General features: G+C 37.6%; 1 protein-coding gene across 5 annotated transcripts in view; it reads left to right on the top strand.

Annotated features, from left to right (window-relative positions):
• Positions 1-17,623, top strand: part of TAB1 (TGF-beta activated kinase 1 (MAP3K7) binding protein 1) — a 44,316-nt gene extending 26,693 nt beyond the window's left edge. The window contains exons 11-12 of one of the 5 annotated variants that reach the window (XR_015796178.1): positions 13,024-13,204; positions 14,147-17,623. Coding sequence is in view for 2 of the 5 variants with exons in the window: in XM_088141027.1 (XP_087997153.1) it covers positions 628-658 (31 nt within the window). In the remaining 3 variants the exon portion in view is untranslated. Of the gene's footprint in view, positions 1-627; positions 997-12,924; positions 13,205-14,146 lie in introns of those variants that run through there. The other 4 variants (XR_015796175.1, XR_015796176.1, XM_088141028.1 and 1 more) reach the window with 4 other exon arrangements.
• Positions 17,624-17,925: the final 302 nt, after the last annotated feature.

Here is a 17,925-nt window from a genome sequence, read left to right as displayed (position 1 = left end):
TCTTCCCCATTTTCACTTCTGGGAAGGGAAAAAGATACATTTCAATCTTTAAACCAAAGGGTTTATTTGCTATTCTTAATGGGAAATGTGCAAAGGCCACATCTAGAGTAGCCTTCACCAACTGTGCTCACTCCAAGCATGGTCATGCTGGCTAGTACTTCTAGGAGTTTTCACCCAACATATTAGGAGAGTGTCAGGTTGACTTACGTCAATATGTCTTTCCAGCTATTGGGGTATAATCTATTTTAGTGTTGTAGTCAATAAAATTAGAAACCCTGAAATGGCCTGATGCCCTAAACTCAGCCCAAATTATTATTTTTTCTATCCCATCCCTTGACAATGGGAAGTCATCTAAAAGTTAAAGTTACACCCACCTCTGGGTGACTCAGGTTTTGGGGCAGTGTTACAGAAGTGATTTGCCACTGCTTTCTCCTGGGATGCATTTCTGATGTTCTCGGCCAGCCTTGCTCAGCTTCAAAGATCAGTCAAATATCATGTAATAACAAGCTAGCACAGCCCATCCTGAATTTCATGATTTCTAGACAATACTGATGCTTCTGGGATTTTCATGTGCTGAAATGCAGGTGTTGTATCAAGGAAAAGTGAACCCTCTCCCTTTATTTACAGCCTTCATATGATATCATTGTTTCTCTTTTGACAAAGATGGAAGTGTTCAGTTCTACTCAGAACCTCCATGTTCCAAAGAACAGGAAGGCAACCAGTGTTGTATCTTCAATATTCCACGGCATTCTTGTCTTAAGAATCACTGCAAGATGAAATCAAATTTTAATTTAATTTGTTTTGAGTTTGTATTTTCTCTCTCATTTTTATGCATTACATTGCTTTCCAAATATAAGCTGCCATCTGTCTTTTTAAAAAGGTAGGCTATAAATAAATAATATTAATAGCTTCATAGTTACTTTGATAACACAAAATTTTGAACAACTTGTTAATAACTCCTTGCCAAGTCTAACTTTGTATTCATCCATTCAAGTGAGAAATTTACTATGGATTTGATCTACTCTGACAATATACTTCATCCCTGTTAAGAATACATTTTTGTGGTTTGAAGTCTTGCCAAAGTATTTGCTGCAAGAAGCAGATTACTGGAATGAGTAACCAGGGTAAATACAAGCTTGAGAAGGTAACAAAGAAAAACACTGCTACATGTTTTAAGTGACAAAAATTGCAGTGCCATTGAAAAGTTTGTGAACTTATTAGCAACCCTACTTTTGGCTGTCAGTCCATAAAGATTAGTTCCATAAAAGATGTGGACACAACCCATCCAGAGAAGCTGTCACCAACCCGACACCCTCCCAATATAAGTTAAGTAACATTATCATGTGAGTCCAGTATGTGTGGGGATGCCAGCCAGAATACCAGCCAGTATGGCCAAAGTGATGGCTCTTAAAACATGTTAACTTGGAATTTAATATCTCACTATGTATGGAGAACATTGGCTGAAGAAGGCTGAATTAGAGTGAAGAACATTCAAGCTTCACTTACTTTGGTGAGTGAATAACAAACACACTGGATGCTCTTCCACTGAAATCAACAAGTTGAATGTTTCCCTTTGGATGGCTTGCTTCTTATGCTTCCAGGTTCTGCTCAGGGACCAGAATGGCAGTGATTATAACCCATTTATTCATAACATGTAGAAGAGATGTTCCTTTCAGAGAAGATGTTCAGAATCATTGCAAGTAATGGCCTGGAGGTCATATCATTGTCAACATAAAGGCCAGTAGAATACAATTATTACAGCTATTGTTAATTGTCACATAAAAATAGAAGAACATGCATCTACATGGATATTCAAGAACAGGCAAAGTCTAATGGTTCTGCCTAATGCACTGAAAAATATAAAAGGAAATTGCTGGATCAGGCCAGCAATTTATTAATTCAACTCTCCCTTTTGTTTCCCAGTAAATGGCAGAGGTATAGTATTATTTCCCAGTAAATGGCAGAGGTATAGTATCCTCAAACATGGAGGCTCCATATGTAGCCTTCATATCTCAAAGCTGCTAATGGTGAATCCATCCATTCCTACAACAGAGAAATGAAAAGAACCTGCAATTGTTCTTTTCAAGGGTTCAGCCTGTGGGCTCAGCTACTCTTAGTTTTCTCTTCAGATTATGCTGCTTGACCCACTACAGGGATTATGGAGTTGGTAACTAGTGGCTTTGAAGCAGGAGTTAAAATGAGAGTTTCCATCTTTCTCCCTGTCCCAGATATGTGCTTGGCGCTGGTAAACCTAACAAGTAGAAATGTCATCACATTTCTAAATTGGGGTTATTCCAAGACAGGGCCATCAGCCCTAATTCTTTCCTTGATACTTTAATTCTTGAAATACAGTATCCTCAATAAGTTAATGTTCATCTTCTGCCTGAAGTCCTCTCTGAGAATCCAGGATCCTTCATGTGATACAGCAGTAGTAAACTTGTTCTGGCTTGGGGGAGCTGCGCTTTTATTCTGCTTGCCTGGGAACAGAAGGGTGATGTTACGATGTCACTGGATTGGGTAGAGCCAACATTTTGAGACCTATTCCTTTCCCTCCCCCCCCCCCACTAATTGTTTTGGACTTTGGCAGTTTAGGGATTGAAATAGGGGCAGTTTAGGGATTGAAATAGGGGCATTTTGCTTCTTAAAGCCCTCAACCCCCCCCCAAGTCCAAAATATTCAGCCTCACCAATTCCGTGTAGGGACTGGGGCTCTATGTGGGTCACCGGTTTCAGATGGCCCATCTCTGATGCAACTGACTCCAATTGTTTTTAATGTCAAGAAACTTCTAACCAAAATCTAATCTTGTGTATTATGCAAGATTAGATTTTGGTTAGAAGCTTCTTGACATTAGATCAGTTTTATCCTCCAAGTTAAACATACCTTTGCCTTCACATTCTCTCTTAAGCTTATTTACTTGGGGTTGAACTAAGAACAACCCCATGGGGACAAGATAGGGGAAAAAAAGTTGCTGGAACAGGTTTGTGCTATTGTTAGAGGCTAGTAAAGAAAAACTGTATATGTTGTTGAAAAGAATGAATAACATTCCTTTTTCAGGTTTCCACAGATGACAGGTTGAACTTTTTAAAAGTTCCTGCAGTGTCTTTTTATTCTGTTCGGAGAAATACCTCACCATATCTCTGTGAATTCAAAGTTCTGGTGCTGTCATCTGAAAAGGTGCAATTCAGTATTCTCCTATATCATTATAAATTGGAAGTTGCTTTTGCTTTGACCTTCAGCAATTTAAGCTACTCAAAATTCTTGGTTGCAATGTCAGAGTTGGAAAAAAAATCTTGCAAAATGTTTCATTACTTTTGGATAAAACATAATTTAGTTGTAGCTGGAACTAGAATTACAAATGGATAGTCGCTAGATGAAAGAAAGAGAAATAATTTCACCTAGAATCATTCTTTACACAATTAATGCAAGGCTCCTTCCATCAGCTTTGTAGCAGAAGGACAACAAGATGGAGTAACAATGTATCAATAACAAGGTAAAGGTTGTTTAAACAGGATTGCCTATGGTAAGTCTAGATATATGGACTGAAACATCCATTCTCTCTCTCTCTCTCTCTCTCTCTCTCTCCCCCCCCCCCACACACACACACACACACACTTCCCAGGGGAAAAAAGATATTATTTATGTATTTGTAATATTATAATACAGTAGTCACATTTCTACTTGATCCCTACCTAGTCCCTCTCTGATCATAAACATGCTTTATAAAACACTGTTGAATACTCTTGAAATGGAAGTCATCGCTCTAAGGGGGTAAATTCTTTCTGCCTCAAGAGGCTGCATGATGCTTAAAATTTTTTCTTTTTAAGAAAAAGAAAAAGGACTATTTCTCTGATGGAAGAGGAGAGGCATTTCAATTTGAAAATGATATAATATCCCTTGAGGAGCAAAGGTAGAACACTTGGCCCATCAAAGAAAAGGCCATTCCTGGTCCTGTTTGTTAAATCTCTCTACAAAGCCAATATCAAAGAAAAACAGAGGACAGTGTATCTCTCTGTCTCTCCTGCCCAAGCATGTATGATCTGAAACAGCCATCTCTATCTGGTGCCTTCCAGACTGAGAATTCTGGTAGCCCCCACCATATGCGGATGATTGATCTACAAAGGCTGGTATACAAAAGTAAGATGATCATATTAATGTGTCTGTGTCTATAACTGGGCATACCTACATAGAATTTGCATTGGCACATTCATGCTATAAGTTCTATCAGATTTATACCTGTTTAAATACCACAGTTTGCTGCAAAGAAGCCTGAGATTTTTAGTTTGGCAGGGGCTGCGAGAGCTACTACATGCCATTCCCCTGCATTTCTCCATCCCACTCCTAGAAGAATTATAATTTCCTCAGGGCAAGGGAATGAAACTAGCGTAAACTTTTTACAGAGGCTCCATCCTCTGTTTTTTCTTTTCTTTTCATTCCCTTGATGTTTTAACTGTTCACAAGCATATGGGTAGTTCTTGTGAGAGTGGAGAGGACGGCATATTTTCTAGAAGCCCAAAGTTCTCTCATATTTGCCTTTGAACTGTTTAGCTGCTAATTCCAGCAGCTCTGTTTGTTGATTTGATGGAAGGTTTTTTAGGAGGAAAAGGACTTGTTTTTGCTCCTACTGCAAACCACAGGAATTTTGCCATAGGGTTATATGGAAATAACACCTGTCTCCCTTGATGCAGAAAACAGAAACCAAAAAAGATGATGTAAGTTTGAAAGTACAGCAAAACAACTAATGTGCAGATTTCTTCAATGAAGTCCACAAATAATAGAGACCAGCTTATATAACTAAGATTCAGAGCTGAATTATAATGAGGTACAATTCTCCTTCACACAAGCAAAGGATTTCTGAGTGCTTCACTCAGTGTACTTGCTGGCTATTCAAAGATCACTTCTAAAGAACTATGATCCGCACAAAGCCATGATAAAAATCCTTGTAGTGTTTATGTGATCAAAAGAGATGGGTCAAGATATTTTGATCCTTGTCAGGAAGAGGCACAGTTTTCTGTTCATTTTTTATTTTCAGACCAAGTGTCCAGCAGTCACAACATAAGAGGACAGGTGCTCTCATGCATTGGAACTTAGTTAAGGAAGTTACCTTAGAAAAGGAAGTTAGAAATAAGTGAACAATGTTCAAAATGTAGAGATGTAGATAGTTGGAGTCAGGCTTCCTACTTGGACTTGGCAGTAAATCATAGAACTCCTGACATTTTATGGCGTAATGCAACTTCTTGGCTTGCCTTGGCTAAAAAGTCTGAAATGTGGCATGGTTTGTCTGCAATAAAAAGACATACAAAATCGTTCTTTGCTTATCACTCCTGTGAAGATGTAAAAGACTTTCATGTTTAGAGGTTAAAACACAAGACCTCTTTCTCTCCAATTAATGAATACTTGGCACAGCACTTGATGGCCTAGAAAGTGAACCATTGTATGTTTATAAAACAGCCCTCTTTGGTTTGGAAACCATTGATTCCCATCTGACCCTCCCTACCAAACCCACACACCTGGATCCCCCTCTGTGATTGCCTTTGAGACCAATATTCATACACACATACACATACACACATGCACATAATGGTCATAATGCCTTTCAGGGTAAACAATCTATATACTACTAAAACTGTCATGTCTGTAACCTTCAACTGGGCGAAACGGTGCATCATAGGGCAACAACTTTTGAATCAATGTACCTCAGATGGGCTAATTTACAGAATGTGTCCAAAATCCGGGACCCATTACTCTCATGGGATTGAAATTTGGGAAATTTGTGGCTGCTTCAACACTGCTACGCCACCGCAGTCAGCCCTAGTCACATGATCATCATGGGCATATCCCCAACCTTTTCCCTGCCTCCCTCTATCCCCTGCATCCAATTGGCTGGTGGCAAGGCCCAACAGGTGAGTGGCAATTGGCTGCTTTGGAAATGAGGCAGAAATCTGAAATCTATTAATAGTGATCGGTGTTAAGGGAAGGATGAGGGAGTTACTTGGATGCCTGCATGCGAGGTAGGGCTGCCTGGGGGCCACCAGTGGTTGATGGGTGAACCTTCTTCCTCCCTTCAGGGAGGGGACCCTTAGGGACATGCCAGAATAGGGAGCAGGGGTGCAGTTTTCCTCACGATCCACGGCTCTCTTTGATCCACCGCCCCCAGCAAAGTGGCAGGCAGTTCCACAGGTCAGCTGAGGGAGGGGGAGGCTTCACCAGGGCTTTCCTGAGGGTTGTGAAGGGAGGGCAAATGGCACAAGCCTGGAAGGAAGGAAGGAAGGAAGGAAGGAAGGAAGGAAGGAAGGAAGGAAGGAAGGAAGGAAGGAAGGAAGGAAGGAAGGATTTCTAACACTCCCTGCCAGCTTCCCACAGGCAAAGTCAATGGGGAAGCCAGCAACAAGTCATAAGTCACTCACTCTCCTACTGCTTTTTTGCCCTTGGTCATTCTGTTTCTCTGTTTAAGTAAGGAAATATCTCTGAAATGATAACCCAATGGATCATGGGTTGTCTAGTACAGTGGTACTTCAGTTCAGGAACTTAATTCGTTCCACGATTCTGGTCGCGATCCAAATTGGTCACGAACCGAATCAAAGTTCCCCATAAGGTTCAATGTAAATAAGGTTAATCCATCTGACCCCTACAAACATGGTTGCCAACTGAATTGGTCGCCAACCGAATCAAATTTTCCCATAAGGTTCAATGTAAATAAGGTTAATCTATTCTGAACTATATGTATTTTTTTTTTAACCACAAAAATATGAAACAAAGTACAGTACAGTACAGTATGAAGAGAGAGAACACTAACCTTGCTTGAGGCAACACCAAAAAGCTTCACAGCAAGTGTCTGTCTGCAACCATGATCTTGCCTAGAGGAAGCCACAACCATGTGTCAGAGCAGGGAAGATGGCCGTGGGTCATGTTCATCATCCGATGCAGAGTTCGCGAATGGAAGCAAAATTTTGCAAACGCTGTTGTTCGCGAACCGAATTGTTCGTGAACAGAAGCATTCGTGAACCGAGGTATTACTGTATTATATAAAGCATAGAAAAAGACTAAGAAGTAGTAAGAAAAGAAAATTAGTAAAATTAGTTAGGAAAAGAGAGAAAACGCAAATCTAACTACATTTACTTGACATCAACACTATTTACTAAATTCCCTATATCTTTCTCTTTTTGCAAACTACCCTTACTTCAATCTTCTCCATGTGTCTTTTTTTCTTTAAATTTCTCATTTCTCTCTTTTTAAGGATCTTATCAATTTCATTCACCCACAACTTCCTTGTCCTCTTTCTTCTCAACCCATTCTCCCTTCCTTCCTTCCTTCCTTCCTTCCTTCCTTCCTTCCTTCCTTCCTTCCTTCCTTCCTTCCTTCCTTCCTTCCTTCCTTCCTTCCTTCCTTCCTAATCCTCATTCAGTCTCTCCATCTGACCAAGCCATCTCAACTTACTATACTTCTTTTCATGCAGTCACTTACTTTAGTATTTAATCTACATTCATTCATCACCCAGTCCTTTCATGCTTTACCACACGTATGTCTTAAGTAACCCATTCAACATACTTACATGTTTCTCCTGGCATACTCAATTCTCACTTAGAAACACACAATTTCTGCTTCTTTCAACAGACATTCTTTCCTTGAAACGAACAACATATTCGCCACTATTTTTCTATTAGCATTTGCAGATCAACATTTGTCCATCCATTTCCCCATCTTTGGTAATTATTATATCAAGGCAGATACATTCATCCATCAATTCTAGTTTTGCACCATTTATATATAACCTCCATTGTCAAGCAAATTGCCTTGGTCTTTGATATATTAATTTTCAGACCCATACTCTTCATTGCATCATAGAGTTTATCTAACATCCATTGCAAATCATTGTGATTCTCAGCCAACAATGCAACAGGTCTGCATACAGAAGTACACACACATTCATATCCCCAACCAACACTCCTCTAATGTTACCACAAGCATTCCTTATACATATGGATCAAAGAGATTATATGTCCAAGAGGAATATTAAGGACAGCAGCAGATTTATAATAAATGCAATAGAACATATTGATAAGAAGGGGGGAAGGGTTCAAACATATGTTGGAAATGCGAACAACAAGAAGGGACTTTTTATCATCTTTGGTGGGCATGTAATAAGGCTAAAAAAATTTGGACCCAAATTCATATATTAATTCAGAAGATTTTGAAGGTTAATATACAGTCAAAACCAAAGACTTTCCTTTTGGGACTGATGGCTAAACAATTGGAAAAAGCTCGTGGACCTTTGTTTTTCTATATGATAACTGCAGCTAGACTTTTATATGCTCAATAGTGGAAAGACTCAACATTACCCACATGGATAGTGAAGAGTTAGCTGAAATGGCAAAATTGACAACTCTGCTTACAGAAAAAGCATTGACTAATTTTAATGCCGGTCAGAAGCCCCTTTTAGACTTTTTGCAGGAGACAGAAAAAAATGAAATTATGATATATGGACTTGATGATTAGTTAAATTAATAGGTTATACAAGATATGTATGTTAAGATGTAGTTTTAGAATAAAAGGTCATTATATGATTTATCTGCTGTATAAGAAGTCGGAAGTCATTCTTTTTGTAATTTTTCTTTTTTTCCTTTTTCTTTACTATCCATCACTTTTGTATTCTTTATTGCTAACTCTCTTGTTCTCTACTTTTCTTCTTGATTATTAGTTCTTGCTTGTTTTTATCTTTATGTTTTTTATAACTTATAAAGTTCTTATAAAAAAAGAAAAGGGGGAAAGCAACAATAATTTTTTTAGACACAGAAAAACACTTTGACAATTTGGAATGGCAATTTCTACTTGCAGTATTGAATAAATTCTGGAGAAGAATTTAAAGCTTGGGTTAAAACCATCTTTCAATGCCAAACAGCAAAGATCGTAGCTAATGGAACACTTTCAACAATCTTTTTCAGTAAGTAAAGGTACAGACAAGGATGTCCACGTTCTCCTTTACTATTTGTGAAGTATTAGCAAATAAGATTCCAAAAAATAAACAAATATCAGTCATCAAGATTCAGGAAGAGGAACATAAATTAAAATGCTATGAGGATGATATAATACTGTCTATTATGTAACCATAAAGTGCAAAAGGACAGCTGATGAATACAATAAAAAGCGTATTGCATGATTAGATTTGCAGATTTGATGCATCCAGGCTCCAGAAGCAGATTAAAGACACAGCAAGAATTAACTGGTGAGAACCAAAATCTACCAAGGTTGATGTATTTACAGATTGCTGAAAGAATATAAAGTAACCTTAAGAACAAGGGTTTTTAAAACAAATGACAGAATTTGAAACACTTATACAGAACCAAGGCTACCTACTAGGACATATATATAAATTGCTATTAAAATATGACATGGAAACAGAACAAGTAAACTGTTGCATGATAAAGCTGATGCAAAATTTTAAATAAACAATTACACTACAACAATGGGAGGACTTATGGAAAAAAATTAAATAAAATTTACCTCATGATATAATTTAAGAGAAAATTGGTACAAATTGTTTTATAGATGGTATGTAACTCTAGCAATAATTGCAAAAACAGAAAAATCATATAATAAAAAATGCTGACAATGTGATTCAGAAGGAACATTTTATCATAAATGGTGGACATAAAAAAACCTCAATAGCATTCGAAAGAAATACTTATTCAAAATGGCTCCCATATTTATCATTTGTCACACAACCAAGTGAACCCAGACTCTTATAAGATGGTTTTAAAGGGGGAAATAATGGACATAAAGAGAGTAATTCAAAACAATTTTACTGTTTAAAAATACGTTGATTTAATTCTCAGTCAGGTACAATGGAAGGAAATTTATACTATGTAATTTCCTAACAGCTTTTTTACTTATTTTTCTTTTTCTTTCTTTAAATTTTTTTTTTAACATTATTTCCTTTTCCCTTTTTTTCCCTTTCCCCCTCTTTTACATGTGCACTTATCTATGGAACAATGACGAATAGTGGTGATCGCAGTATTAGTATCATGTTTACTTATAGAGATTTCTAGATATTTCTTAAGATGACATAATGAGCTTAATTCTACATTTAATTAATCAATCAATTAATGAAATAATGAATTTTAAATTTTATGATAATTGTAAAAACTTTGTTTACGTACTGCTATTTTATTCTTATCTACTATGTCACTTTCAATCTTCTTCTTCTTTTCTTTTATGTAGCCCTTTTTTCTGTTTCTTTAAATGTTTTAATGCATTAATTATAACTATAAATAAATAAAAAACAAGCAGTTCCAATTTCCCTGAAAGACTCACGTGCCCTGTGCATGTCAAAATTCAAGTGTATTTCCTTTGTAGCATCTTACATTCAGAAATGTAGTCTTGCAACTATTCTGGCAGGCTCTTTGGCACCTATCTCAATCCAAAAGTAAGAATTTTCAAGAAAGATGCTCATAGAGATTTCTTCAGCAAGATTTATGATGATGAAAGGGATGGGGTTAAATTTCAGCATCTGAACTCATCCCCCCTTAGAACCAATATATCCCTGTCTACATTCAGACAGAGACTTCTTTCTTCAATATGCCTTCCTAGGATCTGGTGAGGAGGCAAGTTTTGCACTGATAATGGAAAAAACGTGTAGTGGCTGTTTACATAATTGTCTTCTGAATCGTTATCTGTCTGGGAACTAACCATTACCCATTTTCAGTAAGGTCATAGAAACATCACTGTTGAATCAAATTAAAGGTCCATTTAGACTATCATTTTGTGTCTAAGAGAAGACAACCAGATGTGCTGTAAGAAATGTAAGACTGCATCATGTATACTAATTTTTTAAAAGGAAAAAAAAGCAGTATTGCTTCTCAAAGTGTGCCTTATTAAGATTCTTGTTACTGCACCTGAAAGAGGCTCCTTTACCACAGTAGGAATGAAAATTTGTTTCAAAAAAGGGAGAAAAAGGAGGAAATATCAGCTGATGGGGGAAAATTAAGTAGCACTGCAGTTAGAACCCAAAGAATCTCAGAGATATTTGATGCCTGAATGTGTGAATCAGAGCCATTGTCAGTTCTTTATTCCAATGGACTCTGGAATGCTCTCAGGTTCCCTGCCAACAGCTGCCAAGCAGTCAAAAGCTTCTGGTGAGAGGAAAGTCCAGCATGGAATAAGGAGACAATTTAGAGACACCCATCATGTAAACAAAGGAACGAGCAAATAAAACTCTGTATGTTTGGCCTGAATCCATCAAAATGATACTGAAAGAATGATTGGCAAGAATTGAGAAAAGAAATACACCAAGCAATTCATGATGGGTTGGATAAATTGTCAATAGAAATGCATAAAGAAAAGGAGTGGCACAAGAGAAGGAAGAATCTATCTGACAACATGCAGTAGTGAGCGAGCAGAAGGAATAGTAATCATGTTAGGCTATAATTTTACATCATAATAAATTGGTTAATTTATAATACTAAGAGATCATGAGTAGGTTCATATATAAAGTTTCATATGTAAACGTTCATTTATAAAGTTTAAAGCAGGTGAGTCACATGATGTCGGCAAGCTGTAGCACTTCAGATGTTATTCAACCACCACTCCTAGCAGCCCCAGCCATCTTGGTCAATGATACAAGATACTGGAACCATAGTTTAGCAATTTTCTGGCCTGACACAGGCAATGGTGACTTATAGCAATATAAACAATGCTTGCATGAGTTCACTGTACTGTGTGATATGCAAGTACTTCAGGGTACCCACTGTAACACATGGTGTATTCTTGAATTGTGAGACTTTTGTGTGAATAAAGGTGACATTCCTTTTTGTTCCACTGGCCCTCATCATGGGAAACAGGCTGAAGAAAGAGGCCTTATCTAGTCAAAAGCCATCCCTCATTAAAATTTAGAACAAGTTGGTGATACACAAGACAGGTAAACAGGAAGAATATGTCACAATTTTACAATATGCAAACTTTATAGAATGTTCACAAACTTTCACTATTGAAGGAAATCATTTATAGAATCTGGGAGAATCTTTTAATGACAAATCAGGTAAGGGGATTCATGTTATTACAAAGGCAGCAATGCTATGAAATATCCAACACAATATTCTTAAGAAATCACAAAATATTTGTGTACAAGCAAATCAATACTTCACTGCAGCCAGTATGGTTCCATTGAAAAAAGTCCCTTTGAAGCTATGTAAATATTCTTTCTAGTACATCAGGACAAAATGAATGCATTCTGAGAAGAGAGAAATTATTTGGTTTGATTCTTTAAAGAGGTGCTGGAAAATATGAATGCTTAGCTCTCCCAAGATTCTACTGGATTCTTTGTACTGGAAAGTCAAATGTCATATGCACCCAGAGGAACTTATGAAAACTATAATCAACCAGAGGATGTACAACAACTATACATTCTCAGCAAATAGTCATTCTGCTGGATAAAACAACCGACAAAACAAGAAGATAGGTTGATTTTAATATTTATACTCATGGAATCATCCCATATCTCTACTATAAGAGCATGGAAGTGCTTTTAGGAAATGTTAATAAGTTTGAATAAGTGTTGAGGTTTGGACTTCCAGCAATATTGTTCTATCATATGAATGTCTTCTTCTATAATGTCAAATACATAACCTTTAAATGCACAGTTTTATTAGCATAACATTCATACTTTTTCAGTGAAGTTTGGGCAGTAATTCCAAGCATGCCAGTAGAGCCACTATTTAAGAGTCGCTGTGGGCAGTCCCAATTTCCAAGGAGCTTGTTTTGTTCTGCCAAGCTGAAATAGCCAAATTCTTTTTTCAGATGTAGCACTGGAAAGTATTTCTTTCTCTCTCATTCTCTCTTTCTGCCCCCCGCCTCTCCAGTTCTACATCAAACAAGAAACCCATTCATAGTTACATTAAAATGGAACTAAGTGTTCTGATCCATCCCTAACAGACAGCACCATGGACAACTCCAAATGAACAACTTGCTCTGTCTAGAGCTGGAGATGATCAGAGACTCTATAATGATCTTCCTCCATCCATCCTTCTCCAGCTCACCCTTTCCTGAAGAGTCTGAATATAAAAAGCCAATTCCTTGGTCTGCAGAAGAGCATTTATTTCAATTATGTATGGAAGAGTAACTTCAGACTCAGCTGGCTATCTTTCTCTCTCTTGAAGCTTGAGGTTGGGACCATGGAGGTGGAGGTCAAAGTTGGGAAACTCCTAATACTAAGGTTAGTATACAGTGATGTTCCAATACAGCTAGTCCGTGAGCAAATATCTAGGACAGCACACCTGGGCTGTCACCAAATTCAGAAGCACACTTTTTAAAACAACAGCGACAGAAATCCTATTCTATGCCCTTCTCATTCCCTTTCCTTTTAGATGTTCTTCAGAGAAACAAAGGAGCTGAGTGGAACTGTAACTTTGCTTTGTAGTATACCAAGTCTTTTAAAAATTAAAGAGAAAGTACAAAAGGAAAGATACAGTACTGCTGCCCATTAAGGGGTTGGCATGGGGAGCAAAAAATGGAAAAAGTAAATGCACTGAATGGAGAAAAGGACAGAAAGAAAGAGCCAGGAAGAGGGAATTTGTGAGGGAGAAAACAAACAAACAAACAGGTAGAATGCCAAGAGGGTATATGAGGGACTCCAAAATGGTATCTTGCCCAAAGCTTCTTGAATACTGGTAGTGCCATGTTAATGTAAGTACATAAAGAGGTAGGATCAAGACCAAGTAAAAAGAAATGTCAGCACAGCTAAATTGTCAACCACCATGTTTGCTGTAACATCATGGAAATCATAGAACCCTAAAATATATTGGGGGGCGGCGGCTAGTGGATACTTTGGGAATTTTGAGTGTACATTATCATGGTGATATCCCAGAATGGGGAGAGGCACTGAATAGCTACTCTGTGGGAATAGAATCACATACATCCACAAAGTATCACCACACAGACCCGTTTCTATGCAAGGAATATTCTCAGTCTCTGGATGTTCATGTTTGCACACACTGACATATGCTTATAAAATAAATTTTAAAATAAATAAGGCAATTCAATGTTCAGGACTACAAGAGAGGAAATGTTGGGACTCTAGGAAGTTGCTTCTTCCTTCCTAAGCTTCTTGATAATGTAAAATTATAACAAATTAAAAGAGCAAGTGACTTCTTTTCAGACTGACTGATGGACATATGGCTAAATTATTCAAATATGCTTCTCTTTCACCCAAGAAGTGAAAACTTTTTAAATCACTACTGCCATCATTGCTAACCAAGATGCCGGCGCTGGCTGAAAATGATGAGAATTATGACCCAGCTGATCTGGTGGGCAGCAGGTTGGTAGAGATTAATATGTAGCTTGCAATCTTCTTTTGCTACAAGTCTGAAGCCATATGGGATACCTGTTCTGTACTTTTCATTTTTTAATTGAGAAAAAACTTGTTGGGGTTTTTCTTTCTCAGGCCAGAGCAATCCTGACTAAATCCTTCCGATGGAGATGAGCTCTTAGTTTCCAGACTAGAATCAGGCAGGTTTGTGTCTACAGCCTCCAGACATCTCATGTGGTGTGCTGGACAAATGCAATGCTTACAATGCTATAGTGAATTCTCCAGAAGCAGAAGTTGAGGTCTCTGCTGCTAGATCCATTTCGGAGCCTTTCCATTATTTCCAGTAAGTTGAACAGAGAAAATATATTTTGCAGTCCAAAACCAGATGTTTCTGACTGCTTTCCTCTCATTGGGGGAGTTTTCTTCCTGCAGAGGGAGACGGGGAATGATTATCTCTGCTCTCCACTGCACTGAGATAAGCAATCCTTAATCTGCAAGGAGAAGAAAATACCTCTCAGGACTCAGAAACAGAGCATTTCTGAGTATGGAGCGTCCTCTCTGATCAGCTGATCTCTAATATCAGGGGTAAGAAGCTGAAGTTATTAGAAAGAAAGTGTTTCTTCAAGGTGTAGTAAGAGGAAGTGGGGCCAAGGGAAAGAGAAAAAGAATAAGCAGGTCAGATGGAGCACCACTATGAGCAGAAAGTAACATATGCATTTAGAAAGTTGCTATATAGTTCAAATCCACCATTCTTTCTGCTTATATAAGCACGCAAGGCAGTTTAAAACAAAACAAAATAAAAAAAGTATAAAACATTACAATACATTTAATACAATTAAATCAAAATCAAAATTAAAATCAAGAAAATTAAAATTAATAAACATTTCAAAACTTGTGGAAAGATATGTGTTTTTGCTATTTCCCTAAACACTGGGAGAGTGGAACTCAAACCACTAGCATGGGGAAAGCTCCCCATAGAAAAGGCCCACTCTCACATACAAGAAGCTGGGCTCCTGGCATTGGGGACCTCTTTAAAAGGCTTTTCCTGCTGATCCACATAAGTAGCAGGTTCATAGCAGGAGAATATTAAGAATCTGAAATAAGATCTATGTGTATTGTGTTTGCACACATTCCAGCCAGTTTTTGACTCCTGGTGACTGCCTGGACTAGTCCCTGCAGTTTTCTTGCCGAGATTTCAGAAGTGGTTTACCACTGCCTCCTTCCTAATGCTGAGAGAGAGTGACTGGCCCAAGGTCACCCAGCTGGCTTCATGCCTGTGGTGGGACTAGAACTCACAGTCCCCCGGTTTCTAGCACGACGTCTTAACCACTACACCAAACTGGCTCTTGTATGTATTACAGCCACTGAAAAGAAACTCTGCTATTAAAACCTGAATGAAAATATGTGTACCTTTCAGGATTGGTTTTGAGCCCACTGAATGTGAATTTTCTATTCACAACAAGAGAATGTTTGGCCCTGAACCAGAGTTATTCTTCCAGAGTTAATCTGGAAGAGACAAAATTTCACATTTATGCAAACATCAGTCTGAAAACTTTCTGTGCTTATTACTCTTAGGGCATACTGTAATCCTGTCTATTTGCCCAAATCTTCTAATAATATTTATTTCTTCAGGTTATTATTTATTTATTACCTGCACTCTGAAGAGGGATAAAAGTGGAGATTGCACAGCATATTGATCTTTCTGAATCATGGTTTACTGAATTAATCCAATTACCTGGCTTCACACAACAGGCTAACCATAGATTCATCACACTGGCTGGGTTCATACAACATTCTGGCCCATTTCTAAAACATGGTTAATAGGATTGATGAGGAGATTACAATATTATGGGTACACCAAAAAGGGGTCAATTAAACAAGGCTTGATCAAGCTAAGATGTGATGGAATGTTGAACGCTATCAAGCTGGAGTGTGATGGAAAGCAAGATGGGAAGTGTGCCTAGGATTTCTTGTTTATAAAAAATAAAACTCAGCTTACAATTTTTTTTTAAATTCTGCATTTCAGATTTTACAGTGGGAAACCCAGAAATCAACTGATCATTGCTGTAATATATTGATCACCTTGGCAGAAAAAAGCACAGGAGCAGAGAAATACTGCAGGACAAATATATGCTAGTAAAATCTGTATTTCAGGGGGTGAAAGGAGAAACCATTCAATGATGCTTGACGTTTGCTATAGGAATCTGTTCAACAAATTCTACTGTGAATTGCATAAAAGGAACCACATTCCATAAAAGTTCAATTTGACAGAATTGCCTGATTCCCAGGATTCTTATATGAGCATCTTTCTTCAGTATTTTTTAAAAACAATGTATTGCACAGTCTCAATAATGGAAGCACATTTGTTCTGCACAGGATAATTCTTGTCTTTGTTCTGTTTTCTGCCTATATTCACCCCCATGGGATCAGACCAATTGTTGCAGGTTGCAACAGTAAATCTCGGAGAGCTTTTCCATCTGCACAATCTGAAACAATACCCTTTCTCTTCCTTTTGTCTCCAAACAGAAGTGTACTATTTCTGAACAGATGAATGCTATTTGGCAACTGTGGCTACTATGGACATGTCCCCCATGAATGTGTCTTATTAAGGTTGAGCACAATGTCGGGGGCACCAATGAATGGATAATAAAGGCAACAGTTGAGTGAAAAATGTACCCTATTCTCCTGGCAGAAGATGCAGTATGTTCATCAAAGAGCCCAGCTATCTGCCATCAGCTGAAGTTATTCAACACATGTCTTGGTGTTGTGCATACTTAGTTAACACCTATGAAATTGGTGCAATGGTATCATCTAGTTTAGAATATCAGTGTTGTTATGATCAAAGTGACAAATGCCAAAAATATTTTCTTTCTTAGTACAGAAGGCTAAATAGAAATCAGAGACTTGTGAATTATATTTAATTTCTACAATTTAATCTGCTTTATCACTAACTCTTCGTTACCTCAAGGCATGTTACACATTGGAGTACTACAGAAATTAACCATATTAATACATATTCCTTCCAAGAGTGCAGCCTAATAATTATGATTAAATAAAAATATTCTGACTGACATCTTAGCCATGCAGTTGCTCATTCCAATTTTCTTACCAAAACCATGTAGCTAAAAGGCACAATAAAATCTTATATATATAAACAGAACTGCAGTAATTGCATTTCTATAAATGGCTGCGAGGCCACTGTTGTTTTATCATCAGAGTAACCTGCATAGCCTTAACATATTGAAATCCAAATAAAAACGCTCTTAAAATCTGTTCATTGATATGACTGCATAAATATTAAAGGTCTTACTGGAACTGGGACTTTTCTCTTCTATAAACATTGCTTGAGCAGATCAGAATTATGTTTTGATACAAGCCTTATCAAATAAATAAGTTTGCCATCTTTCTCTGGGGACATACAAATTGCTAGATTGCCCCTCTTTGTTTTAACCAATTTTCACATAGCCCAGCAAAGATCAGTTTAAAGAAGTTGGCAAAAATAACATGCATGCACACGTGCAGTAACACAGGCAATAATCACATTCTATTTATGTAGAGAAGAGGACCCTGATGGAGCTATGCAAGATCCATCACCAGGACGACAGGGGGGTGAAAAACATATTTTGAGT

The sequence above is a fragment of the Python bivittatus genome, unplaced genomic scaffold, assembly GCF_059951505.1.
Source record: "Python bivittatus isolate LINGU-HERP-01145 unplaced genomic scaffold, Pbiv_v1 ctg000330_np1212, whole genome shotgun sequence".
In the NCBI taxonomy this organism is placed as follows: domain Eukaryota; kingdom Metazoa; phylum Chordata; class Lepidosauria; order Squamata; family Pythonidae; genus Python; species Python bivittatus.
Note: the sequence above shows the minus strand (reverse complement) of the source record. Positions and strands in the feature narration are given on the sequence as shown.